Below are 27,860 nucleotides of genomic sequence, written 5' to 3' on the forward strand. Positions count from 1 at the left end.
TTGCCTGTGTCTCCTGACTCCTATCGATTTCTGTTCACTATTGAATGGCTTAATGGCATCAACAAAGAACGTAGAGTAGGGCGCCTGGAACGCTGCTTGCTGGCAGCTGGAGAAAAAGTGCTAAGCTTGCCCTGGGCTGAGCTGGTGTATCCTCAGTTTGTGCACAAAGATGGATTTATTGTGGGGCAGCACTGCCCTACGGATTTGACTCCCGAGATCCTGGGGGCAAGGAGTCCTGGTGACGGACGTCATTCTGGCGGAGAGAACCGGGAATCTGAGGGGGAGTACGTTCACCTCTTGGAGGTCAGTCCCACCTTGCATCAAGCACCCAGAATCCCACAACCTTGCACTGCCCAGATTCAGACAATGCCTGCTCGCAAGGGACATAGCAAAAATAGGAACCGGCGCCACCGAGCCTGGCTCCATCATAAGTCCGGCTGCGGGGAGAACTTTGCTTTGCGACAGGCTTGCAAAACTGAGGAGGCAGAGAAGTCTAGTCAAGAGAAGGGAAACCAGGATGAGAAGGTAGCTCAGCTGAGATCAAATCCTAGCCCAGCTTTAGACCCAGTCTTAGAAAGTCCCGGATCAGTTGGGAACTTGAACCCTAAACAACTGGAGGAAAACCTAGATCCCCTCGAAACAAAACCTTCACCCATTCTGAGCAGTAGTGATGCTGTTGCTGAAGACACAGTCCTGGGGAAAGAAGAATTTCTTGAGTCCGTTTACCAAGATCCAACTCCTCCTAAGGAAGAGAGCAAGGAAAGCCTGTCTCCAGCTTTAGCAACTCCAAAACGTACCACCAAGGGAAACCGGAGGAAAAAGAAAGGTGCTGGGAAAGGAGCTGGTGGTCGAGTTAAACAAGGGTCAGATTCTGCTAACCAAGAAACAGAAAGTTCTGATCTTAAAACAGGTGCTGAACAGGAGGAGGCCTTTACTGGTCCAGGAGAACAGGATTCTGGGACCGTTTATGTTAGTACCAGAGATCCAGACAGCATCAAAGTATCCTGTGTTGATATCACAGAATGCGATGATGCCCCAGAGTGCGATGACACCCAAGAGAAAGGTAGCATTGCAGGAAACCAAAGCTTTGAAACTGGAGTTGAAGGAGCCAACAATGCTGACTTGGCTGTCAGCACTGGAGACTGTATTGCTAGTGCTACAGAGCCAGAAGACAGCAAAGGAAAATGTACCATTGGTGACAATGAAGGCAGCTCTGGAGAAGGAAACACAGAAGACCCAAAACTTAATACTGAAGAGCCAAATGCTAAACCCAAGACTAGTGAACCAAGAATTGATACTGAGGAGGTGAGCGTCCAAGAAAAAGAAGTGGAGATTTATGAAGACCAGTGTATGGTGGAACAGCGTCTCGACAGCAAAGAACCAGGGCTTACTGACTTGCCTAGTAAGAATGAATTAGCAAGTGTTGATAGGAAAGAAGAGACCATAGACATAGCAGCTGATCAGGGTCCTGGGGAAATACAAAATTCTCTTTTACCCACAGTGGCTCGTCTTGGGGAATCTGTAAACTGGAATCTTCTTCAATCAGGAGTTTTTGCTCTGACAGGTAAGTCATCAAGTGATAATCATCTGGAGATGTTGAATTTGATTTGTTTTTCCCTTCTAATCTTCAAAAAGAAGTAGTAGAAAATTTAATCTCTAATGTGGCAATCCCTGATCTGGATGTCTCAATTGTTGGATTACTCTTCCAAAAGAGTATTCCCTAGCCAGTGATCTGATTGGGAATTCTGAAAATTTTAAATTCAATACATCTGGAGAGTTCCAGATTGATGAATGTTTCTCTAGTGCTTTAATGGTTATCCACAACTGTATGGCAGAATAAGTTAAACTGGAACCTGAGGCTTGTTTATCAGTTTCCCTTGACATTATGGCATTCAGATATTCAGGACTGCACCTAACATTCATCAAACCAACATTGTGTGTGTGACTAACTTAGGGAATGATAGGATCTGTGATTGACACATCCAAATTGGTGACTATTGAAAGGAGTTCCACTAGCAGCACCTGTAAGGGGATCCAAAGCAGCAAGATCGCAGGCAAAGAAAGCCGAGGTGGCGCAGTGGTTAGAGTGCAGTACTGCAGGCTACTTCAGCTGACTGCTAGTTCTGCAGTTCGGCTGTTCAAATCTCACCGGCTCAGGGTTGACTCAGCCTTCCATCCTTCTGAGGTGGGTAAAATGAGGACCCAGACTGGGGGCGATATGCTGACTCTGTAAACTGCTTAGAGAGGGCTGAAAGCCCTATGAAGCGGTATATAAGTCTAACTGCTATTGCTAAAGGATTGTTTGGCAAGCCCTGATCTCTCACGCAGATTCAGATATGTGGATTTTGCATCATGGCACTTTTCGTCTACTATCTTATGATTTTCACATCTCTCAGTTCCACAAGTTAGTTAGTTAACTAGCTAATTTGCCTAAAGCTAGTCAGTTTTAGGAAAATCAGTAGTGTATGCAGTGCTTTGGATTCAGAGGATAGATGCTTCAGAGTGTGTGGGACACTAAGCAGTTCCCTTCTAATGGATGATACTTTTTGATCAGGGCTGTCAAACTCAATTTCGCATCAGGGTTGTGTTTGACCCTGCGGGGACAACGACAATGACTGTGTGTGTGTGTGTGTGTGTGTGTGTGTGTGTGGCTGGTGTGAGTGTAGCCAGCTCAACATCACTCATGTCAGGGGCGCTTATGGTGGCCTGAGTGCTCTGCAAGTGAAAATGGGCTTACAAGCTCAGTTTTTGGCTGTGATGGTCTCCTGCAACTCTGCCAGTGAAAATGGAGCTCGGGAGAGCTATATAGTGTTTTCAGGGCAGCCCTGTGGGCCAGATCAAAACACCCTGCAGGTCAGATCTGGCCTGTGGGCCTTGGGTTTGACACCCCTGGTCTAGATCATCTCTACTCTAAATAGCACAGCATCATTCTGCATTTGCTGTTTAGAAAGTATTAATGCCTCTCCCTAACTAGTATCTGCACATTTTTCATTATTTTTTTGCCCGCTTTGATTTCAAAATACTGAAGTTGGAACAGTTTTTGTCCCCAACATGCTTATTTTCTAGGACTTTTCAAGGCAAAGCAGCCCTCTGCTGTCTCTGCTCCTCTGTTCCATTACATAGGGTTGAAGAAGATGTTACAATTAAGGAACATTGACCAACTGGAGTAAAGTTAATGGGATAACTTCATAAGATAATGGGTAAAGACAATGGAGAGATTTTAGATGCCATTAATCATAAATGGTTTGTTTTGGGGGACAGAGCACAAAATGGCACTGCAAGAAATATTTTTTGCTGATATTAATGAAGACTGATGTGTAAATGCATTATTCAGTTTTAGTTCCTATCAGTGGAGTTTGTGGAGGATATTGTGAGCTGTGACTCCAAACAGCATGACCAGAAGTGAAGTATACTGGAGTTATAGTTCAGGTGCATCATACGGAGGGTAACTACTTCTGTAATGGTGCAATCAACCATTTGCATTTTCCATTGTGAGCAGTAAAATAACTTGGGGCAATCCGGGTTGCAATTCCAGCAACATGACCTAACCAGAAAATTATATATATATATATAGTTTATGCAACTATATATTTTTATGTATAGTTTATATAAACTTTATGAATTGTGTACTTAGCTCAGCTAACCATGGCTTCAGATTGCAGCCCAAAACTTTCCTGTGAATATCAACATTGAGTCTCTGCAGGCTCTTCCAACAAGCTTGTCCTTTAACCAGCATTTATGCCATCTTACTAAGCATCACGAGGACTGAGTGAGGCAAGCCTGGGTCCTCGCCACATCACAACAGTCTGCGGAAACCACTCTCTTGCCTCAAGCCACCAAACACAACCCAGAATGACACCAGTGCTTGATCATGTTACTGAAGGCCTCTGGCTTTCAAAACAAGAGGCAGGCCTCCCCGAGGGGATACTACATGGAAAGTGTAAACAAAGAGAGATTTGGAAATAAAGGGAAAATAAATAAGAGAATGAAGAAAAGTTGAAAAGGAAGCAGCAGGGTGGTAAATCCATTTCCAAAAAAAAAAAAAAAAAAAAGCCAATTAATGTCACCTACTAGAATCCTTCAGTTTTATGAACATCACCCATAAAACCTGGATATACATGCAGTCCTCATGTAAACAAAAGGAATCAAGGTCAGAATTTCCATCACTAAGTGACAGAATCATAAATTGTAACAACATGACTAGCTGCTTGGCAGTGGAAATTCTAGCACTTCCGGTTTGTATCATTAAGCAAATGATTAAGTTGTTAAGTGACAGTGTTAAAAATTTTCTAAATTCTTGCTGGCATCCCCATTGACGCTGCTTGTAACACTTTGGCAAAGAATATTGCAAATGTGAGCAGGTAACCATGGGGACACTGCAGCTGGCATAAATATGAGGACTGGTTGCATCAACCACTCATTCAACACTGTTGTGAGTTCAGATGTGGTTGTTAAAAGAAGATAATCTGTAGTAACATCCAGTATGATGTTCCTAGAAGATCTACGAGCAGAGATGAGCAGATAAGTCATTCCTGTTCCTTGCTCTCTGGATCAACTTGCCAGAGAGGCCATGCTTTTTAAACAAGGAGATTCTGATAGCCATTATTTTCTGCAGAATTTTCCAGGTCTTTCCATCCTTTCCATTTTGGTCTGGGAGATGCCGTAGCAATACTAAAAACAGCCAAGTTGGAACAAACTATTGCTTGATTTGGTTCAGTGTTCTGTGCCAGTGTTCCAGTCATTTGGATGACTTGTTAGTGGAATGACACTCCTTCAAAAGTTGTGGATGCTCCATCATTGGAGATTTTTAAGAGACTAGACAGCCACTTGTCTGGAATGATATAAGCTCTACTGCTTCAGCAGATGGTTGGACTAGAAGACTTCCAAGGTCCCTTCCAACTCTGTCATTCTGTTAAGTGATTAGGTCAGGCCCTGCTTGAGTGACCACTTATGAATCAATGCAAAAGGGGAACTATTCAGTACTTGCATAGGTGGATATGTATAGCTATTTGTATAGAACCAGATTTAGAACAAGCTACAGTTTATATAGATATATCACATCTTAATGTACCACAATATAGACATTAAGTGATCTATGCTTTATATTTCTTATGTCTAGAAACCAGGGGTTAAATGCTACCGGTTTAGGCCGGTTCACCTGAACCAGTAGTAAAAAATGCTTAACAGCTCTACTGCACAATGGTAGGAACTGTTTTTAAAACTTTTTTTTTTAGCATTTGGGGTCCATTTTTACTCCCAAGAGACTTCCTGATGCCTGCTAGGCCAAAAATGGGGGAGGGGATGGGCGGTGCTGCAAAAGAAAGGAAGAGAAAAAAAGAAAAAGAAAGAAAGAGGGATGGGGAAAAAAGGAGGGAAGGGAGAAAGAAAGAAAAAAGAAAAAAGAAAAAAGAAAGGGAGGGAAAAAGAAGAGGGAGGAAGTACCACAAACCTGGCACTAGACACAGCTTCACAGGATACCTTGAAAGAGCACAGCAATCCGGAGCTGGAAAGCACCTGGAGGTCATCTAGTTCAACCCCCTCACAGGACATTGTGAGTTTCTGTCTTTTGATCCCCCAGTCACATGACTACATAGCCACACCCATCCAATCACATGACCTCCACCAAGCCACGCCCACAGAACCGGTAGGAAAATTTTTAGGTTTCACCACTGCTAGAAACCAACAATTGATACTAGCTAAATCTTAATCTCTTGTCTGCATGCTTTTTCACACAGATCTTTCTGATAGAACAGTGTTTTGGTGTCTTCTGGATGTATTTGGGATATCTCCCCTAGAATATCCTTTGCAATTGAAGGACACCTGTTTGGTAATGGTTCATTTAGATGATAGTGATGATTAGATAAATGGAAGATCTAAATTAGAAATCATAGTTAACAGTAATCCTCAGAATCTGCTATTCAAAAGAATAGCACATAATGGAGATGACATTTAGTTACAATGATTATAACCCCCGATTGACCTGTTTTCCATAATATCCTTTAAGAACCTTCTAAATTGGAGAGGGAAATGCCATTTCCTTTCAACTGAAGTGTTTGAGACATTTGGGATTAGATCCAAAGGTTGATTTCCTCTGACAAAAGGATCTTTTCTATCAGTGGAAGACTCTTTCCATTGGAGGAAGGAACCTTTGAATATAATCCTTGGATTCCCCTGTGAATGTATCTCTTTTTTTGCTCCCTATGAAATACTGCAGTCATTGAAAAGGGTTGATGCATACTGTTTATGCAGATTACGGGCAAACAATCTGTTGCTTTTCAGTTATTTTAGAATTTAGTTCCCATTTGTTGTAACTTATATGTTCATTTGCAAAAGGATTGTGTGTGGTTGCTTCTTCCAGCATAGGGTAATTTCAGCACAGACCAAAGGAAAAAAGATAGCATGGAACTCCAGTGGCACCTGAAACTACTGAGGCATTATTAAAAAGAAACCTGTAAAATTCATCACACAAGCCGAAAAGAGCTATCCTATTTCTAAATCACAGCTCTGATATCAAATTAGAAATGACATCTGTGAACATATCTCAAATGTGCTTTTTTAAAAGGCAACTAGACTGTATTTTTCTTTGAGGAAGATGTTTCACTTCTCATCCAAGAATCTTTTTTCATTCCGATTGAATGGTGGAGAATGGATTTATATTCCTTGCAATCATCTGGTCATTGACACTCTTTCTGAGAGTTGTTGAAACCTCTTGGAGGTTTTATCTGTGCCCCAAATGGCCTCAACAACTCTAAAATAATACTGACCAGATGACTGCAAGGAATATAAATCCTTCCATTCTCCACCATTTAGTCAGAACTGAAGAAGCTGATTGGATGAGATGTACCTTGAGGAAGAAAAAAACCCCAGTCCAGTTGCATTTTGAAAAAGCACCTTTGAGACAACGATGACCCGGATAACTGGGAATCTCCATATATATCTTTGTATATAGTGTAGATTTCTATGCTGTAGAGGTCATTGTATTTAGTAGCATATGTGCTGATTTGCTTGCAAGCCTGAAATTGTGCAATCAAAATTTAGGCTTAGGTAGTACCAAAGCACATACAGTGGGGCAAAAAAGTATTTAGTCAGCCACCAGTTGTGCAAGTTCTCCCACTTAAAAAGATGAGAGAAGCCTGTAATTGACATCATATGTAGACCTCAACTATGAGAGACAAAAGGAGAAAACAAATCCAGACAATCACATTGCCTGATTTGGAAAGAATTTATTTGCAAATTATGGTGGAAAATAAGTATTTGGTCAATATCAAAAGTTCATGTCAATATTTTGTTATATATCCTTTGTTGGCAATGACAGGTCAAACATTGTTTGTAAGTGCTCACAAGTTTGGCACACACTGTTGCTGGTATGTTGGCCCATTCCTCCATGCAGATCTCCTCTAGACAGTGATGTTTTGGGGCTGTCGCTGGGCAACACGGACTTTCAACTCCCTCCAAAGGTTTTCTATGGGGTTGAGATCTGGAGACTGGCTAGGTCACTCCAGGACCTTGAAATGCTTCTTACGAAGCCACTCCTTCATTTCCCGGGCGGTGTGTTTGGGATCATTGTCCTGCTGAAAGACCCAGCCATGTTTTATCTTCAATGCCCTTGCTGATGGAAAGAGGTTTGCAATCAAAATCTCACGATACATGGCCCCATTCATTCTTTCCTGAACAAGGATCAGTCGTCCTGGTCCCTTTGCAGAGAAACAGCCCCAAAGCATGATGTTGCTGCCCCCGTGCTTCACAGTAGGTATTCTTTGGATGCAACTCAGCATTCTCTCTCCTCCAAACACGACGAGTTGTGTTTCTACCAAACAGTTCTACTTTGGTTTCATCTGACCATATGACATTCTCCCAATCCTCTTCTGGATCATCCAAATGCTCTCTAGCAAACTTCAGACAGGCCCGGACATGTACTGGCTTAAGCAGGGGGACACATCTGGCACTGCAGGATCTGACTCCCTGGTGGCGTAGTGTGATACTGATGGTAGCCTTTGTTACGTTGGTCCCAGCTTTCTGCAGGTCATTCACTAGGTCACCCTGTGTGGTTCTGGGATTGTTGCTCACCATTCTTGTGAACATTTTGACTCTAAGGGGTGAGATCTTGTGTGGAGCCCCAGACGGAGGGAGATTATCAGTGGTCTTGTATGTCTTCCATTTTCTAATTATTGCTCCCACAGTTGATTTCTTCACACCAAGCTGCTTGCCTATTGCAGATTCAGTCTTCCCAGCCTGGTGCAGATCTACAATTTTGTTTCTGGTGTCCTTCCACAGCTTTTAGGTCTTCACCATAGTGCAGTTTGGAGTGTGACTGTTTGAGGTTGTGAACAGCTGTCTTTTATACTGCTAACAAATTCAAACAGGTGCCATTAATACAGGTAATGAGTGGAGGACAGAGGAGCCTCTTAAAGAAGAAGTTACAGGTCTGTGAGAGGCAGAAATCCTGCTTGTTTGTAGGTGACCAAATACTTATTTTCCACCATAATTTGCAAATAAATTCTTTCCAAATCAGACAATGTGATTGTCTGGATTTGTTTTTCCTTTTGTCTCTCATAGTTGAGGTCTACCCATGATGTCAATTTCAGGCATCTCTCATCTTTTTAAGTGGGAGAACTTGCACAATTGGTGGCTGACTAAATACTTTTTTTGCCCCACTGTATGCCTGTAAATGTGAAGATTTTTCACAGTGCAGGTATCTATCTTTAGTTGTCATCAGAATCCCAACCTGTGAGGAGGGTAGTGAACTTTTCTGCTACTTACATGGATAATTCCATATTTTAGACTGATCACAATATGCTTATCCTGAATGTCAGATTAACCCACAAAATCATGAATCATAAAACATGTAAACGTAATAGGCTGCACAACATGCCTAGCTATGACATTTTGTTCAGGTTAATACTAATTAAACTTTTTGAAAGATAGAGATGCCTTTGAGTTAAGCTTGATTTGTGGTGACTACATGAACATACAACATTTTCTTAGCAATAGTATAGAACTGCTTTTGCTTTCTTCCTGAATGTTTTCTATTTATCTTTGTCTTTGCCTACAGCCCTGCAATGCCCACCCATTTATAAATATATGAAAAGTGCATATCCAAGTCTTTATTTAACCTGGTTAAGAATTCATATTTAATCATGGCTAGCTGAACTGAGATTACATTTATCTAATTGGTTTCTGTTGAGATGAAGTCTATATGTCAACAGAAGGTGAAGTTGATGTCAACTGTGGTGGAATGTCAGTTTTCTGTCTTTTTTTGCAATGAAGAAAAGAATTGCTCTTGTTAAATCTGAATGCTTTTAGAAAGTTTATGAGATTAAAGGACGCATGCAGGCCTGAAGGGGGTAGAAAAGAAGAAGAAATGATGTGCCTTGTCAACAGCCTTAATTTTAATCAAATGATCATGATATCATCACAATCCAATTACAAATGACAAGAATAGCACATAAACAATACTTGCAAGTAATCTTTCCAGATAACCACTCTTTCCTGTTCCTCCCCCCCCCCCCAATCCTACACAAACATGTCTATAAACAGATTTGTGTTTTTAATCATTGAATCTGCTGACTTGGAATGATAGAAACTGATCCATCACAATGGGAAAATACCGTTTGGGATAAAACTGCAGTCTTACAGCAGTTAATGGGAAGATGTCCTTCATCTTATCCTCTCGCCTTTAACTCATCTTCCCACAAAAACTTGGTAACAAAAATTTCATCTTTATTGTTCAGCTATGTTAGCATAAAATGGGATTCTGATTCAGGCTATTTCTGCTTTCTAGCAAGTTTCTCTCTTGCCCACCCCTTCTTTATCCCTGATTGTTTCTCTCATTCTCCTGAAACTTTTGGATTTCACAATTTGCTATCGGTAGGAGGAGGAGATGGGGAATTTTTCCTCTGTAAATGACCTTATGTTAACTTCTCCCAGACTCCAAATGTATGTATTTTGTATTTGCTGCAACATGATATGTTGTAGGAAATGGAATACTGGATCTGTGGGGGAAGTTACAGCGTTTTTCCAGCAACATACAATTTGGAAGATGAAGCAGTTGTTTTTTTTAATGGAGAAAATGAGCTCAGATGTTCTTCCTGTAGAACACACACTTATAGACACACATGCAGACACAATCTATTTTGGTCTGATAGGTTGGTGTAGCTTATGAACTCCAGTGGTCTGTCCTCAGAACTGTCTTCCACATCTGCTTTGTATCTGCGTAAATAAAGATCCCAACTTCTGTTTCTTCTTGAAAGTAATTGCATTTCAACTTTCCATACGCTTATAAAATGCTGGTGCTGCAATTAGTATTGACTTCGTAAGGAAAACCAAGGGTTTTTATTATTCATGTAATATATCCTTAATACATAGTCTTAAGACAGATGTACAGTAGTCCTGAGGTTGGGAATTACAGCCCAATGTCAGTGTCATGGGTTATTTACATCGATCATATTCCATGTCACAAAGCTTGGAAGTCACTCTGTTTCACTTTTCCAGCCAAGGCAGGGGAAAACAAATCAAGATAAATTTTAAATTATGAAAATTGCATAAATGCTCAAGTGAAATTCATTTTTTTTTTACTTTGGAGAGTTCAGCCATGTTGTTAATGGAGTATGATAGATATGCACTTTTTATAATATGGTAACCCAAGTCATATAAATAAATGGTCATGTGGTGCTGTTCCATTTGGTGTGCAGTTCTTTTTGTGGTTTGCAGCAATCTGATGCACCCAGCAAAGACTATTTGTGGAGAATTGGAAAAAATCCTACAAGTGGTTTAAATCTTATAAAGCACTAGAGATCATAATTCATCCAGTGTGGTTGGTAGGAATGTGGTTCTTTCCATGCACTCCTTTGTTGAAATTCTGAATATCTGGGAGTGGTCATGTGAATGGCTGCTGAATTCAGACTGTTTTGGCCCTAACTATGAGGTTTAGTAACCGGGAAGCCAACTCATATTTTGTGTTTACTGCAGTGGATGCCAGAAGCATTGCAATTTGGGATAAAGTTATGACTTAAAGCTTATATTTTCCTTCTGTTTCTCTCCACACTAGGAGGAATAGACAAGGCTGGCCATTCCTTGCTAACCATAGTGCCCCAGCCTCTTCAGGATGAGTTGCCTCCAGGACAAGAGGATCTGGTTAATACCTTAAGATACATGCACTCACTTCTCAGGTAACAAAAATTTCCTGACAAGACAAAAGGAGATAACAGCATCAAGGAACCACTGCTGGGATGCTGCTGTCAGTCTTTCTCCAGAATTGTTCTTCCTGAGTCTCAGTGACAGTGACTGTATTGCAGTCTGGATTCATTACCTTCTCTTGTCATCATTACCAATGTCAGAGTTTAGAGACGAAAGTAGTTCAAGCCACACATATCACTGACAAGATGCTCACAATATACTTCGATCTGCTTCTGCTATGTTCTAGCATTTGTTAAGCCAGAGATGATAGCATGATAAATGAGGAATGCCCAGATATATAGAGTAAGAGGCTGCTGCCGTATGTTACCTTGTCTTAAGGCTTTTAGCTATAATTTGTAAATAAGTGATATACTTAGGCCCTTGCTTAGTCAGAATGCTGTTTCCCTTGTCACAGGCAACAAAGTTAACTAGTTTATTAAAGAAAGTTGTCTTGCCAAAATCAGCTAAAAATCCACTAGGTCAGTCCAACTGATGCAATGGCTGTACTATATATCAAATTGCCTTCAGATGAAGCAGTCAAGGCTCCCTTCCAAAAGATTGAAGTAATTCATTGAGGCAGGTGAAAAATTCAGGAAATTCTTCTCATAAAATCAGAACTGTCAGGAAACTGCCATGGGAAGCCATTAAGAATCCAATTAGCTTAAAAGCATTTTGTTTGCAAAGGATGGTTGTTTTGACCCCAAATACTAAAAATGCCTTTGAGCTTTCTTATTTGGAAGAGGTTATTCATAAGCTAGTAGAATATAGCAGTTATGAAAATGAGCTAAATCTTCTGTATAGGTTGCCACACAATCGTTGATTAAAATAAACTGGAGTTTTAATTTTGATTTATGTGTTTCTTAGCAGATTATGTTGCATAATATAATATAGTATAATAGGCAGTCATTTAATTTTTCAAATAAATAACAGAATTATTAATATCCACAGTATAGATACAGTAATACTCAAGATTATATAATAATAGTCAATAATATTCAAGGTTATTTTAAATTTAGGGAGTATATTGGCTACCATATTTGTTACTGGAGTGAAAATTCTGATTTGTTAAGATTTACCCATATTCGTTATATTTATTATCACTCTTACTATAATCTATATCCAATTGTTGATTTTGTACTTTGTAACAGGTTTGATAATTACACACTCCCTATTTAGCGACTACCTCAATTAGAAGCCATTTTCAAATAGAATGGTAAGGTAAAGGTTCCCCTCGCAACTGTGTGCTAGTCGTTCCTGACTCTAGGGAGCGGTGCTCATCTCTGTTTCAAAGCTGAAGAGTCAGCGCTGTCCGAAGACGTCTCCATGGTCATGTGGCTGGCATGACTAAATGCCAGAGGCTCATGGAACATTGTTACCTTCCCACAAAAGGTGGTCCCTATTTTTCTACTTGCATTTTTACATGCTTTTGAACTGCTAGGTTGGCAAAAGCTGGGACAAGTAACGGGAGTCACTCCATTACGTGGCACTAGGGATTCGAACCGTTGAACTGCTGACCTTTCTGATCGACAAGCTCAGCCTCTTAGCCACTGAGCCACCGTGTTCCACCATTCTGACCATTGCATGCATTTATGATAAAAATCTATACACCTGACAAAACTTTACCAAGCGAGAATCAATCTCAATCTCTTCTCCCTCCCTCTCCCCCCTCTCTCATACAAAAGCTCTTAGAAATGCCTCCAGACAAATCATTTTGCCCAATTTTCCTATGATTTGGCCTTTTTGATAAGTGTTATGTTAAGTCAAACTGGCAAACGTGATGCTGAAAAGAAAGCAACTCTACTTGTGTTTTTTTTCACCTGTGTTCCAGGCAAGAACTAAAGATTCTTGGGCTGACAGTGCTGTTGGACTTAAGCCATGTGGATGACTGGGCCTTCCAGGCCCCCGTATTGCTGCCAGCTTTAAGAGCATTCCAGGTATCATCCTGACTCAGCTGCCTTTCTCTTCTCCCTATAGTTCTAATTGGGGATGATGGGAAATGCAACCCAGTGCATATGAATGATACCAAAGTTGGGAAAGTGAACCTATAGTTTTTTCCTTTGGCCCTCAGTAAGCAGCCTGAGGGTCTATTTACCATTTTAATAAAATAGTACATTTGTTAAGTTCAAAATATGAACTTAAATAGCAGGTTTTTATGCTCCTGAATGTTATTTATGTCACTAAATAACACTCAGGCGGAATGGGATATAAATTGTATGCATTAATGTGATTTTGATATGATTTATACCATCAACAAAACGGTGGTAGCCGGAAAAAAAAACCCAAAACTTTCATTGTTTTATAATGGAAACCATGCTAAACCTTAGATCAGCAGTCCCCAACCTTTGCAGCTTGGCAGCCCGGCTGGGTGGGGAGAGGAGAACTGAACTTACACGAGTGTGGGCCAGAAAAATATATTGGAGAACAAGGTACCATCTCATGCCTCACTTTCTGGCTCTGTAGAACAGAATTCCCTCCCATTTGCTTCTGACTGTTGTATGCAACTTTTATGAGCCTGTGAAGCAAAACCTTTTATTATTTAGGAGACTACACCAACTCCCATCAGTCAGCTGCTGGTGATATTACCATCTGATGATCGTTTTGTACCGCATGAAGAAGAATTGACCCTAGAACCTGCTGTGGTAAGAACTCTGGGCTTCTACTGAAAACTATTTCCTGGAGGAATGTTTGCTGAAGAAGAAGGGAGAATATGGACAGGGGAAGATATCTAGGTCATGGTTAGAGGCATTTTGATCAGGGGTCCTGATCAAAATCAAGATGGCAGTCACAACTAAGTGACTGAAACTTTACTCCTTTTTGTACATGTATCAATGTCCTATGGGATGGTCATTTGATAACACTGGGTGGGGTTACACATTTTACATAACTGTGGTGTGGTTTGATTGGATTTTAGTTTAGAGTTTGGTAAAAACAGTGGCTAAAGGTTTACTACAGCAGTCCCCAACCTTTCTGGCTTTGCGGATTAGTGGTTGCGGCAGAAGGGAAAGAGGATGGTTCCGCCTGAGCGGTGGACAAGTGCGCGCGTGTATGTAGCTGCGTTTGCACAAGTGACAAGTGCCCACTGCTCACGCAAATGGAACTTTGTGCACTTCCCCCCCCCCCGCGCTTGTGTAAGTGGAACCACATGCAATTGTGCACTCGCCTGCCACTTGTATAACCTGGTTCCGAATGGGCCATGTCCTGGTACCGGATCATGGCCCAAGGGTTGGGTACCCCTGGTTTAACATGTTGTGCAATCCAGCTAACTGTAGCTTTTTCAATAATTCTGGTTAATGCATGCTTTGCCATGGTGAGAATCTACATGTTAACTGGAGGCAAGTCCACTATAGAAAAACTGGACTGCTAAAGAAACTTACAAACTCTTGGCCATCTGAAATGCAATTTACTGTTTATTTAACTCTACCTTTCTATCCAGTCGAGACATTTAGTCAATAATGCCTTTATCTGATAATGAAGAAAAAGCTGTACAATGTATTATTTTCTGCTTTAGGGCTGGTAAGTTTTGGGCTGAAATTGCACTGAAACCTAATGATACAGGAAGGAGGTAGCTTATGATTATGTGATTACATAAACCTCTGGGCATTCTCTAGACTGAAGTGTATGAGTTGGATCATTAACCAAATTTAGCTTATAGGGTCCCTGTGTATAATTTATTTAACATATTTCTAGATCAAATCAATGGATTGATAGAGCTGTGTATCTACTCCCTTAAATAATTTGGAGGATATAGCAAAAAATGTATGCATGCAAATAATATTAAGAGTTAATGGTGAGGAGGAAATAAGTATTGTTTCTATTATGCAAGTTGTTGCATGAAGAAAAAATACACTTTTCCCCGGACAAAATAAACATTTTATTGTGTATTTTTGTCCTTCAAATATTATGATGTTACTAACTATTTCTAACATCACTTTAGGTCTAGCCTTGACCTAGGGTTCATGGCTGAGGTAAGGAAGAGTGATGACAAGATATTGGATATTATTGAAAAGGAATTTGGGAACTCTCTGTATCTGATTCAGTCTCCTTATCCTGCAGGAAATCCGGCTTCTTTTGCTGCATGAACTTCCACATTATGTGGCCTTGGATCAGTTGACACCAGCGCTAGGTGGGACTCTGGGCTACTCACCACCCAAATGGGTTAGAGAACATCAGGTATGGGGAAAATAGTAATGAGTGGACCTTATATTGACGTAAAGAATTGTTCCAAGAACTAAAGCAGCCTCTCTCATTTCCTGCAAGAAGCTTTCCTGCCTTTTTCCTTCAAGAATATGTAGTTAATGTTTCCGTCTTCCATATATAGCTTTTATATATTATAGATGCTTTAAATTTCAGCACATATCTTACCATCCACTTCAGATGTAGTTCTAACTTGGACGTTCTTATGTTAGTTCTTTATTAAAATATATTGTAACTCTCTGCTTCCATAAAACAATTGGCCCTTCCCTCCTCCCATCTCTGTATCTAACCAGGCTCTTGAAGAACTACAAGATCTCTGTTGTGGTGTTCTCCAGACTGTGTGTGAAGCCAGTGACCACCTCAACGCAGTGGGAACAGCGTCAAGTCAGGAGGTAAACCCATGTGATATGTATACAGAAGCTATGAGGTTATGCAATTGAATTATGCAATGAGAAGTAGCCTCTCCTCTTGCTAGTACTTGGAATAGAGTTGCAGCAGTAGTCAACATAGGATGCCAGTTTTCACTCTTGCTTCTCTGAGTAATCTCCCAGTTGAGGGAGTTCATTAGATACCAAGAGTGAAAATAAGTGCTAGTGGACTGAGTCAGTTGCTCTAAACTAATATACATTTAAAAAGCAGACAAAAAGCACCTCCCAGGACCAAAATATTTACCAACACTCTAAATAGCTTATGGGATATTCAGAAATTCAAAGAAAACAATACTATTTTAAAATTTACTGAAATATCATTAAATCAATCCTGAGCAGTTTTCACATGAGACCACTAATATTTCCCAAAATGTTGCTCCAAATGGTATGAGATTTCTGACATTTTATGCGCATGGATATATTTAGAAGCAGCCTAAGGTAGATTCTTCTGTTTTCTTCTCCAATGTACAGTACGAAAATGTGTAATGGAAGGTTGTTTTAATTCTCTTTACAGCGACACAATAATTAAGTATCTGAATAGTTGGCTTTTAAACAAAGACACTTTAGCAGGAGTTTGGGTTATCATTTGAAATCAGCAATATGTGTAATTGTGGCTATGTTTTTCACTAAAAGTAGCAAAAGTAAAAAATGAAAAATGAGAAACCATACAAGTACTCATTTTAATGATACACAATAAGTTGTATGGATCTGCTTATGGCTTTATGATAAATACCAATAGAAGAGAATACAGGTAAATCAGGGTTGAATTGTCCGGGGCCTTGGGGCTTTCTGAGCTTGGATCTTTTCTTTTTCTGTTTTCATTACCAAACTAGGTAACATCAGTGCTAGTAGGGAGTAGGGTTTGCTCTTACAAAATCATAAATATACAGTATCATAAATTCTTGGTCTCGCAACTGGACTCATATTACTTTAAAGCAAATCATGCTGAAATAGTAAACCTTATTTCTGAATAAAATTGTGCTGTAGCCTATTATAAATCATCTACATTCAATTGTGCTGCCAGACATGAGATCGTAGGACAACTGCTCTTGGGTCTCACACATATACTCCTTAGAGGAGCGGTTCCCAACTTTTCTGGCACCAGGGACAAGTTTCATGGAAGACAATTTTTCCATAGATGGGAAGGGGGAATGGTTTCATCTGCAACCTAAATCCGGCACATGAGCAGATGAAGCTTTGCTTTCTCACTTGCTTCTTGCACGACCCGGTTCCTAACAGGCCATGGACTAGTACTGGTCTACTGCCTGGGGATTCCTGCATTAGAGAACACTTTTCTTTTGATCATTTTATCCTTCCTTTTTTCCCCCCTTCTTCCCATTTTATCTTATTATCCAATTCGTCTTCTTATCAGACTGGTGAATGATATACTGTCTGTGTTGCAGATAACTTACTTGTCACATCCTATCAGTCTGACTACTCACATGATAGTTTGCAGTGAGCATCCAAAACTGGACAGAGTAGATAATTGAATCATTCCTAATAATCTTGCACATACTTCATTTATTCTGCATTGAATCCCAATAAAAATCTGATGACTCTAAAGAAGCTCCATCTGCCCCACCAGGAAAAAAAATCTTTCTAAGATCTTCTGTAGCTACTCCCTGTAGAACAGAAGTCTTCATACTTGGCAACTTTAAGACTTATGGGCTCCAATTCCCAGAATTCTTCAGCCAGCAGCTGGCTGGAGAATTCTGGAAGTTGAGGTCCACAAGTCTTAAAGTTGCCAAGGTTGAAGACCTCTGCTGTAGAGCCTCACCAATATATTTCCACATTCATAAGTTCAAACCAGTTCTCACAGAAGTAGTAGGAGAGTTGCTGAGCTCTACCCCTTTAGACCGCAAGATTTATTTATTCCAGTGCTTATTTATTGTACCTCACCTTTATTATTTTTACAAATAACCTTTATTATTTTTACAAATGAGTTGGGTTGGGCTGAGAGAATGAGTGGCCTAAGGTCACCAGGCTGGCTTTTATGGTTAAGGATCATGCGGTACATTCCTTAAAGAAACAGAATAAAGATGTCTGGCATATAAAATTGTAGTCTTCCAGGTTTCTTAAAGAAAGGACTATTTTTATTAACAGTGAAGAGGCAGTCAGTACTAAGAACCACATTTTCAATTGGAAGTGGTACAAGCCAACTAATGTTTGCCATCTCAGTGAAAAATAAGTACTCATAAGAACTAGGTCATTCATTGGAAATATTTTTCCAAGTGGAATTTGTATTGATGTCCGCTGTTCCCTGTGACCAAAAGAAACAAGATAAATAATACAACTATGGCAAATTCATTAATTTTTAAAGCATAGAATGTACAAAACAGTGGGTTTCTTTTACGGAGGCTTGTTAATTTTCAGTCTTTGTGGGAGAACCCTTCTCATTTTGTTGGCCCTCTATATTACCCTTTGCTGTGTTATCATCTGTACCTTTTTATCTTTGTAGGAACTGTCAACTCAAATCGCCTTGCACCAGGACACTATGCAGAAATTGCTTTCAGAGCCTCGTTTACTGGAGCTCCAGCGCCGGGGAGGCTCCTTGCTGGCACGGCTACCTCCATCGGGACCTTGCAGGTGAGGACCAGTTTGAGAAAATAATACAGGTTGTTCTCGACGTACAACAGTTCATTTAGTGACCGTTTTAAGTTACAATGGCATTGAAAAAAGTGACTTATGATCATTTTTCACACTTAACGACTATTGCAGCACCCCCATGGTCATGTGATCAAAACTAGGATGCTTGGCAACTGGTTCATATTTATGACCATTGCAGTGGCCCAGGTTCATGTGATCAGCTTTTGTGACCTTCTGACAAGCAAAGTCAATGGCGAAGCCAGATTCACTTAACAACAATGTTCCTAAGTTAACAGTTGTTATAATTCACTTAACAACCATGGCAAGAAAAGTCACAAATGGGGCAAAACTCACTTTACAAATTTTTCACTTAGCAGCATAAATGTTGGGTTCAACTGTGGTTGTAAGTCAAGGACTACTTACTTGTACAATAATAGTGCAGATGCTCTTTGCTTCCTTTTCTAAAACATTCCACATTCCTTTTGGTTATCTAAGGTATATAAAATTACCTGTGGATGAAAAATCCCAAGAACTCTTTAAGTACTCTTCACTGTTCTACAGTGAGCTCTCCTGTGCAGTGAATTTGTAAAATAAAGTGACATCAAGAGGTGTTTGTATTTGCTACTTTATTTATGGGTTGGAATAGCAGTTTGACAACTTGCCATAATGAAAACAATTTTTGGTTACATGGGTATAGCCACCATAGTAAGTCAGCTGAAGTACTAATTATATTTTATTTGAATATTTTTCCATCTACGTCTCTGTTGTGGGATATACTTTGCCTTTTGTTTCTTATCTTAATAGGGCAGTTACAGAAATTCTTTTCCTATGAAAAACAAGAATTGTTTTTCAAAGTCCATTAAGAAGGTATTATAAACATTAGCAGATGACTGCAGTTTGTTCCTAAAGCATAAGAAGGGAGGTGGAGAGGCAACATTTGCCTTGTTTTAAGCCTTCAGAAAAAAACCCTACTACATAACACCCTTGTAAGCACCTCAGCACTCTAGCCTAGAAATATATTGAATTTCCAGCCAATTCCCTATTCTCGGCCTTTGTTCTTCATAGATAATGAAGAATTATTTAGATAACTCTTGCTGGATGTTTATCTGAATGCTTTTCTAAAAACATTCTTCTCACATTTGCCCTTTAAAACCCAAGCAGTGGGCAGTTGGCGTCCCTCCACCCAATTGTTTGTGACTTAGGATACATTGGAGAGTCTGGTGAGAACTGCTGGGAATTGTAATTCATCAGCATTTGGAAATTAATTCATTATGTCCAAGTGGGTCCTGTCTGGGATTAATTTGTTCCTTCTGAGCAAATGCTTTTTTAAAATGTGTTGCCCCAAAGTAATATTTTCCCCATCTTGTAGTAATCAAGCTGTGGATGCCACAAGGCTCTATCAAGAGGTAGATGAAGCCCTTCATGGACTTGTCCAACTCAGCAACCGGTGTCTTGAGTTATTGCAGCAGGAGAAAAAAAACCTACAGGTAATTAAGATTTGTTTCTCTGGGACGAGTTGGCTATACTGAATGTAATTGAACAAAGGAAATAATTAGGCCTAAAGTTTGTATCCACTATAGGAGCTTTAAAAAAAATGAACCTAGGCAGTTATTCTCCCCGAATGGAAAGGAAAAATTCTAGGATCAAAGCTTTCCTTTCCTTATTTTTTAAAAATCTTGCTAATACACTCATGAGCAGTCAAGGCTTATGACTTCTTCAAATCCTGAGACTTCTTGCTAGGGATTTTGAATGAGATGAATGGCTGTGGAGACTATCACCTCAAAAGCCTACCGTATGTTTCGGAGTATAAGATGCACATTTCCCCCCCTCTAAGAGGGTAAAAATTTGGGTGTGTCTTATACACTGAATGTAGCCCCACTCACTCACTGGCCTCAACTCTTTGGCCTCTGCCTCCCAGCAATTTGCCTCATTGCAGCAAATGAGAGCTTGCAAGGCTGCAATAAGCTATAGTAATCTCAGCAGCCTGAAAAAGCTGATGATCGGGAGAAATTGAAAGTGGAAATTGCTGGGAGGCAGAGGCAGACTTTTTTTCTTGTGCTAATCAGGCTGTTTGCTGCAAGGAGGTAAGTCTATAACTATAAATGCCTATAGAATCTTCAAATTATTAGACTTATTTTTTAAAGACTGCTTTATTATTGTTCTAGACAGCTTAACAAAATGAAGCTTTTTAAAACAAATGCTTGATCTGAAGAGGCCCAGTGCCATTGTATTTTCTTTTAAATAACAGAGAATAACTATACTTCCTGAAAACACTTCAATTTTAACAGCATCTGTACAAGTATAGTCTGATATGTAACACTACAAAGTGTATATTGTCTGTACTGTTTGCTGTTTGTTGCAAGGAGGCAAATTACTGAGAGGCAGAAGCAGATATTTTTCCCTTGTTTTCCTCCCCAAAAGCTAGGTGCGCCTTATACTTCGGAGTGTCTTGGAGCGTCTTATACTCTGAAAAATACGGTAATTTTCTTTAGACTTGAGATGAGTGAGAGGTTAAAGTGGCTCTAAGGAGTTGGGAGTTAGCTGACTGGGGAAAAATGTTATGAAGGAGTTAGTGAGTGAGGATAGGTTTTCCCAGTGATGGCAGAAATTCCACAGTGATAGAATGAATTCAGCCTTCCTCAAAAGCTGAAAAAAAGTTTAAATCAGCCTTTCGTAGTTCCAGCCATTGCTAACTATCCTGGAAGATCCAGACCATAAAGCTGGAAGGCTCCTGGTTCAAGGGAGGACATCTTACATATTTCAGTGGATTAGTAAATTAGCTAAAAGAAACAGTGAAGGCAATATCTGGGATTGACCATGGTTCTTTTTTCCTCTAATCTCTCTTTCTCCATAGGTTCAGCAGGAAGGCAAAACATGCCTTCTGTCTAGTGACAGCAGTGTAGAAAAGAAGAGAGGGGGTCAGAGACCAGCTGAGGGACTAGCTGAAGGAACATCCTTGGAGAAAAAACTGTTACAATACCCTAGATCTTCAGGGAAGTCACAGGTCACGCCCAAAGACAGTTCTGTTCCCCGAGCCCGTGCATGCAGCATCAGTGCTTCTTCTTCACCTAAGCATGGCTTGTTGCTTGGGGCCAAGTTTGGTTCCTCTTGCAGTTTAACTTCTCTCTTCCAGCCACTTACTAGCCCCAAGGGCTCCCCACGTTGTTCTCCTGGCCGAAGCAATGCCCTAGACAGCAGGAAGAAAAGCCAGGGTCCTCTCAGCACTTCTAAAACACCTGCATCTCCAGCTAATAACCTGGCATTACGAGCCTTGAGTGATCCAGGTCGCCCTAGCGTGCATATACGTGGTCTGGAAGTAAGCAGCCGGGAACTGGCAGACAGGAGCTGTTCTCCCCGTGAACATGTGTTGTTGGGACGCAGCAGAACTCATGTTGCTGAAGCACCATGGGGGGCCACACCTCGCATGGAAAGAAGGCGTTGCCTTGGGTGAGTAAGAATGCAACAGAATTTGTGAGTATCTTTTGCTTAGTTGTTCCACAACAGAATGGTAGGATTAAAAAGTTGCTGATTGCCTAGCGGCTTCATTTAAAAAAAAATTTTTTTTAGAAGGTTTGATTCAAGATATTCCGGTACCAGAACAGAAACTTTAAATGGCTTCTTCCCTTCAGGACCTCTTCTTTGTCACATCAGAGGGTAGTATAATAATGGCTTTTAAGCTTCAGGGAGCAAGACTTTGAATATTAGGGAATTCTCAGAAAATAAGAGCAATTCCACAGCAGAACCAATTACCTACAGAGCTTCCTTGTGCTGGATGTTCAGACATAAGCTTGATGAATATTTGTCGGGGTGGTTTTACTTGGATTCCTGCACTGAGCACTGGAGTTGTCCTTGGTGGGCTAAATGGTTCTTTCCATCTCAATATGAACATTGCTTAGATTTGTGTTAGTAAGGCTTCAGGTATTGTATTCAGCTCTGGGCACCACATTAAGAAACAGATATACTGGAACACATTCAGATAAGAGCAATGAGGTTGTTCGGGGAATTCAAATAAAGTGTTAAGAAAAGACATTGAAGGAATTGGAAATGTTTAGCCTTGAGAAGTATGAGGGGGAAGAATAGGATAGTATGAAAGAATAACTTGAAAGGATTATCATACCAAAGAAAATTTAAGACTTATTCTCCATCAGTCTTGAATGCAGGATACCAAATAATGAATTCAACTCATAAGGCAGATTCCAATTGAATGTTAAAAAAAAAAACACTACCTAATAGAGCAGAAACAATTGCCCAGAAAAAATGTGAATTCTCTTTCACTAAATATATTCAAGCAAAGGCTAGACAACTCTCTTTCAGAGAGGGTTAAAATTATATTCTAGCATTAAGTAGGGAGTTGGATTTCATGACCTAAGTGATTTCTTGCACTTTGGTTACTCTGTCATTTACATGGAACCTAGTCCTCTAAAAAATTATCCTCTAAAATGTTCATTGTCATAGATTCGGTTATTAATACATCTTTTTGTGGAAGCTTGCTCTGCAAAGTTGATACTGAGCTGTCCTTGAGAGAGAATATAAGCTATCCTTCATTCTGCCAACTCTGAGGTGACCAAAATCTATTGTCAATAGTTAATCAGCTACCACATTGGTCAGCCCCATCATAACGTAATAAACATTTTACAGTACTATCCTTTATACTATTTCCTGGTCTTCTTGTATGTTCCTATTCTGCATTATGATTGTACATGTTTAGAAAAGTATTGCTGAAAGCAGCACTTCTCTGCTATTCTTTTAAGCAAAATTGCATTTTAGATTTCTGCACAAACCTAAAAAAAAGTATGCTGCTATCTTAAGGAGCTAGCTAATTGCTAATCTGAAAACAGCTACATCTTTTCCCCATCCTGGCACAGATATTTAAAAAATGATGAGTTGCTTTAATGAATAGCAGTGAGATATTATACTCGTGCAAGATTTGAAGTCTCTTCTCTGCTTTATTATATATATGCTTTCATTACATCCCAGTGCAATCAAATGCATTTTAAATTTTGCGTAGTGCTTGGAGAAACACTGTACGGATTACCATGTGACAGGTGATACAGTACATAAGTATTTTAAATATATAAAACAACCTGGAGGCACTTTGAACCAGAATCACACCAATTAAAATGAAATTATATGTTTATAGATCTGCAGCATGGTTCAAAACATTGATTGCACAATGTTTTTTTTTGGGGGGGAGCAGTCTGTGACAGAAGCAGCTGATAATCCTTGCACTGATGTTCTGTTGCCAGATGTAGCATTCCTCGCTTAACAGATTTGGCTGTCACCAGATGGTTCAAGTATGGCTAAGTGACTTTGAATGTGACCATTCCTTCTTCTTTCTCCTCAGGGTCCAACAACAGCTTTTGGTTGAGCTTCTGGAGTGCGAGCGGGAATATGTGGGTGCCCTTACCCAGCCCTTCTCTCTGTCTCAGGAGCTTGGGGGACATGCTTGGACAGCTGAGTTAAGATGCCTGGGCAGTGCTCTCCGGGCCACACGGGACCGGCTGCTGGCCTTCCATTCCAGCTGCCTCCTGAGCGAGTTGGAGGGATGCATGAGCCACCCGTCACGCGCTGGCAGCTGCTTCCTGCGCCATGTGAGTGCTTCCTTTCCTCAGCTGCTACTCCACCTGCTGCATGCTGGGACCCATTTCCTGTGTCAGAATTCCACCCCCTTCTTTCCTTCCTTTCTCACCCATCTACTGGCAAAGCTTCCTTAACCACATGACCATCTCTTAGTTCTGAAATGCTTTTTAAAAAATGTTCTGGCATATGTGAAGTAGCAGTGAAGCAGAGATTTCCTCTGAGCATATAGAGTTGCCTTTTCTCACCATTAGAAACTAAGAGTCTTTCAGTGATGCCAAAGTTTAGGGAAGAGAGCATAGCTTCCCAATAGCTTTTGTGTATAGGGCCACATCTTTTAAAAAATCAACAATATTTATTTATATCCCCCTTTTGTATAGGAGCTGAAAATGGGGAATATAGCATTGCCGCCTCCTATTTTTCCCACAACAACTGGTGGTAGGTTGGATTGAGGAGAATGGTAGCTCAGGTGGATCTGGTGCCAGTGAATCATCCTGGCTTTTAAAATGTCCATACATAAATCTTTAATAACGGGTAAAATCTCCTTTGAGTAGAGCATGACTCCCAACAGTCCTTGACTTACAACCATTAATTTAGTGATCGTTTGAAGTTATAATAGCACTAAAAAAAAGTGGCTTATGACAGTTTTTCACATGACCATTGCAACATCCCCATGGTCATACGATAAAAATTTGGATGCTTGGCAACTGCTTCATATTTATAATGGTTGCACTATATCCAGAGGGAGCTGCTAGGATAAATTATCTCAAACTGATGAAAAGTAAACAATCTCAGTCTTCAATACAGCAGCAGGATAGCCAGCCACTGTTCCTGGAGATATATCAGTCTGGTTCCAAGTAAATGCAGGGCCGTCCATCTTTGAAAAGCTAAGTAAAAGCCCCCTCCCTTTTTTTTTTTTTTTTTTTTAAAGGGGTTTTATCTTCATTTTTTAAAGGATATTCAGAAAGCACAATAATGGCCAAACTGCCTTTCTTTCTAGTTAATTGTTTGGGAAAGTCTCTCTTGATTCAGAGTGTTGCCCTTCTGCTTTCTCAGAATTATACTTTGCCTTAGTTCTCGTGTTCTCCATGTTCTTTGTTTAATTGTTCTACTACAGGAAACCTTCACCTACATGCCTGTTATAAAGTTTTTGCTTCTCTCCATTAATAAAAAGACCTCTTTTTTTCAAAGAGCCTATCATTTTATTAAAATGTTTTCTCCTGTGCCTTTAAAAGTCTGATAATACAAATTATCAAGCCAAGCTTTAATTAGCATGGAAATAAATTTATAAGGAATGTTAATTTCATAATTAGTGCATGGAATTCAAAAGCAGCAAGGCTGAGAGAAAGATGGTAGTCCTTGTTTTGAGCTTTCTCAGGGATAACATTTGTCCTGTTATAAAGAATGGGAGGAAGAAAGGAAAAAATAAGCATATGTTGTCCCCCAAGCTAGAGAGATGATTTTGCTCTGTTCCAATAGCTAATTTTCCTGCAATTTGCCTAACTGTTGCTCCACTGATGAATGAGAGAGTCTCTGTCCCCCTGTCTCTCTCTCTTTCCTACCTTCAGAGAGAAGAGCTGCAACTGTATGCAATCTATGCCAAAGATCACCACAAGTTCCAGGCTGCCCTGGCTTTGCTTCGGAGCACTGGCAAGGTAAATGAGCTGCGGCCACGTGGCAGACAGATGGAATTTCCCTTTTTATTTTTTTAAGGCCGGATGAATCGCTCAACTGCTAAAGAAACTGCTTCTGTTCATAAGAGGCCCTTTTTACTCATTAGATCAGGTGTCCTTGAAGTTGGCATATTTATAGTTGCATTGAGAATTTGATGATGCACAGCCTGCTGGCCATCTCCCCCCCCCCCCCCAAAAGCTTGACTTTGAGACATTTGTATAGTTTCATTCACTGTAGAGATCTGGATGACGAGATTTCCAGGAAACGATGGTATAACAGGTAACACCCAAGTGGTTTGTTTCCAGTGTTTCATTCTAGCCTTCTGCTTTTATCCTCTCTTTCCTGCAGAAAGGTCTGATGGAGCCACGTGAGGATGGACAGATAGCACACACTTTGCAGGTGCCTCTGGAGCAACTGGAGCGGTACCGGCGCTTCCTAGGTGAACTTCTACATGAATGTGAGCTCGAGCAGGGGCCTGACCGCCAAACCCTACAGGAGGCCCAGCAACTGCTGGAGTCACAGGAGCAGCGAGGCAGAGACCTGCTGGCCATAGAGCAGATCCGAGGCTGCGAGGTGAGCACATGGGTGCTTCCATCACATAGTGCTGCATTTTTCCTGCTGCTTACTGTGCATGTGTCATTTCCTCCTATGCTACTTGTCTAAACCCACCAGTTTAATCTTTCCTGACACTTGCAAAGTTCTGTGCTGTTGCTAAACTCTTGATCTTGGATTTTGCAAAGCTCTAAATGCTTAATAGTAAACACAAAAATCCTGGTGGGCAAATTGGGGGAACTGACACTCTCCTCACTCTTCTGAGACGGAATGGCAACCGTAGTTTCACGTGTGTTCCTGCTCCTTTGCAGATGAGACTGTCAGAACAAGGGACATTGCTTCAGCGTGGTGAACTCATTCTGTTGTCTGGACGCCGTAAATGCCAGCGGCATGTTTTCCTATTTGAACAGTTGCTACTCTTTACCAAATGCAAAGGAGCTGAGGGTGGCTATGTCTGCAAACAGGCCTTGCAGGTAAGTAAAGTGATTATATTGAATAATATTTTCCCAGGCTTTAGGGATAGAAGTACAATTTGGGGCTATTTTGATCCACACTGATGAAATTGTTATCTGGAATGAAATGGCTTTAATTATCCTTTCCATAAATAAACATAATTGTCAGACTTGCTCATGACAAATAGCTGAAATCCACTGCAAATGCAGTGTGGGGAAAAAGGATTGGGGAGAAAAATAAAAAGCGGGGGGAAGAAAGGGTCTGATTAAGTCACCAATAGCTCAGCTGACAAGAGGGAATAAAATTACAATTCTTGATGAAAGATCTTTCCAACCAGAAAACTCCCTTTTTTCCAGGATCACCTGTCTCAGGTTTGTATGTAGACTTACTTCCTGTTTCAGATGCTGCCACAATGTTTACTCAGAGACCTGGTTCATTATATTGCAGTGAGCAATGTGTTTAATAATGATTTACTGAATAAGTTATAACTGATTGAAGCTGCAGAATAGTTAAATAAAAGTCAAACTACATTGCGTCCGACTATGAACTGTGTACACTGCCACATTTTCTATGGTTTCCTCTGTCTTCATATAGACTGCTTCCATGGGATTGACAGAGAGTGTTGGTTCTAGTGGGTTACGTTTTGAGCTTTGGTTCGGAAGGGGATCATCCCGACAGGCCTATACATTGCAAGCGGCCTCTGCTGAAGTCAAGCATCAGTGGACAAATATTATAGCCCAACTCCTCTGGAGACAAGGTATGAGCATGCCTAACTGAGGAGGGTCAGCTAAATAGGGGAATGTTTTGCTGGGAGGGAGGGTTCTGGTTCTTAAAATCTTTTTTCTTGAAAGAAAAGAAAGTGATAAAAAGTTGCATAAAATCTATGTCAAAGATTAACAATAATTTTATTTTGAAAGACAATCAATGCAGTTTTCTAGTATCATTACCCCCGTAAGTTTAAAGAACTAGATCTGTCAGACAAAACAAGTGCTACTTTGTGTGATCAAGTGAGTTTGAAACAAAGGTACACTTTTGATGATGTCATTTGATTTCCAGCATCATGATGACTGGGGTTTCTAGATAGGCCTAATCTTGATACATTCCCTTTGTTTTGTTTTTGAAGGAGTGGGAGTTGCATGTGTATGGATGGGGCCTTACATTCCAGGCAGTTGGCTGCTTCAGAACTGATAAGATAAAAAAGCAGTAACAAGCAAACTGGAA

At 40.3% G+C, this 27,860-nt stretch overlaps 1 protein-coding gene across 1 annotated transcript in view; it reads left to right on the forward strand.

The window, feature by feature from the left end:
- Window positions 1-273: 273 nt before the first annotated feature.
- Window positions 274-27,860, forward strand: part of ARHGEF40 (Rho guanine nucleotide exchange factor 40) — a 29,795-nt gene continuing 2,208 nt past the window's right edge. Inside the window, exons 1-14 of the mRNA XM_032235259.1 lie at window positions 274-1,564; window positions 11,048-11,168; window positions 13,004-13,109; window positions 13,716-13,814; window positions 15,229-15,345; window positions 15,663-15,761; window positions 18,256-18,383; window positions 19,753-19,870; window positions 21,238-21,830; window positions 23,728-23,974; window positions 25,529-25,615; window positions 25,983-26,207; window positions 26,498-26,659; window positions 27,234-27,396. Of these exons, the coding sequence (XP_032091150.1) occupies window positions 367-1,564; window positions 11,048-11,168; window positions 13,004-13,109; window positions 13,716-13,814; window positions 15,229-15,345; window positions 15,663-15,761; window positions 18,256-18,383; window positions 19,753-19,870; window positions 21,238-21,830; window positions 23,728-23,974; window positions 25,529-25,615; window positions 25,983-26,207; window positions 26,498-26,659; window positions 27,234-27,396 (3,463 nt within the window). The 5' untranslated portion in view covers window positions 274-366. The remainder of the gene's footprint in view (window positions 1,565-11,047; window positions 11,169-13,003; window positions 13,110-13,715; window positions 13,815-15,228; window positions 15,346-15,662; window positions 15,762-18,255; window positions 18,384-19,752; window positions 19,871-21,237; window positions 21,831-23,727; window positions 23,975-25,528; window positions 25,616-25,982; window positions 26,208-26,497; window positions 26,660-27,233; window positions 27,397-27,860) is intronic.

Source organism: Thamnophis elegans, chromosome Z (genome assembly GCF_009769535.1).
Source record: "Thamnophis elegans isolate rThaEle1 chromosome Z, rThaEle1.pri, whole genome shotgun sequence".
Classification (NCBI taxonomy): Eukaryota; Metazoa; Chordata; class Lepidosauria; order Squamata; family Colubridae; genus Thamnophis; species Thamnophis elegans.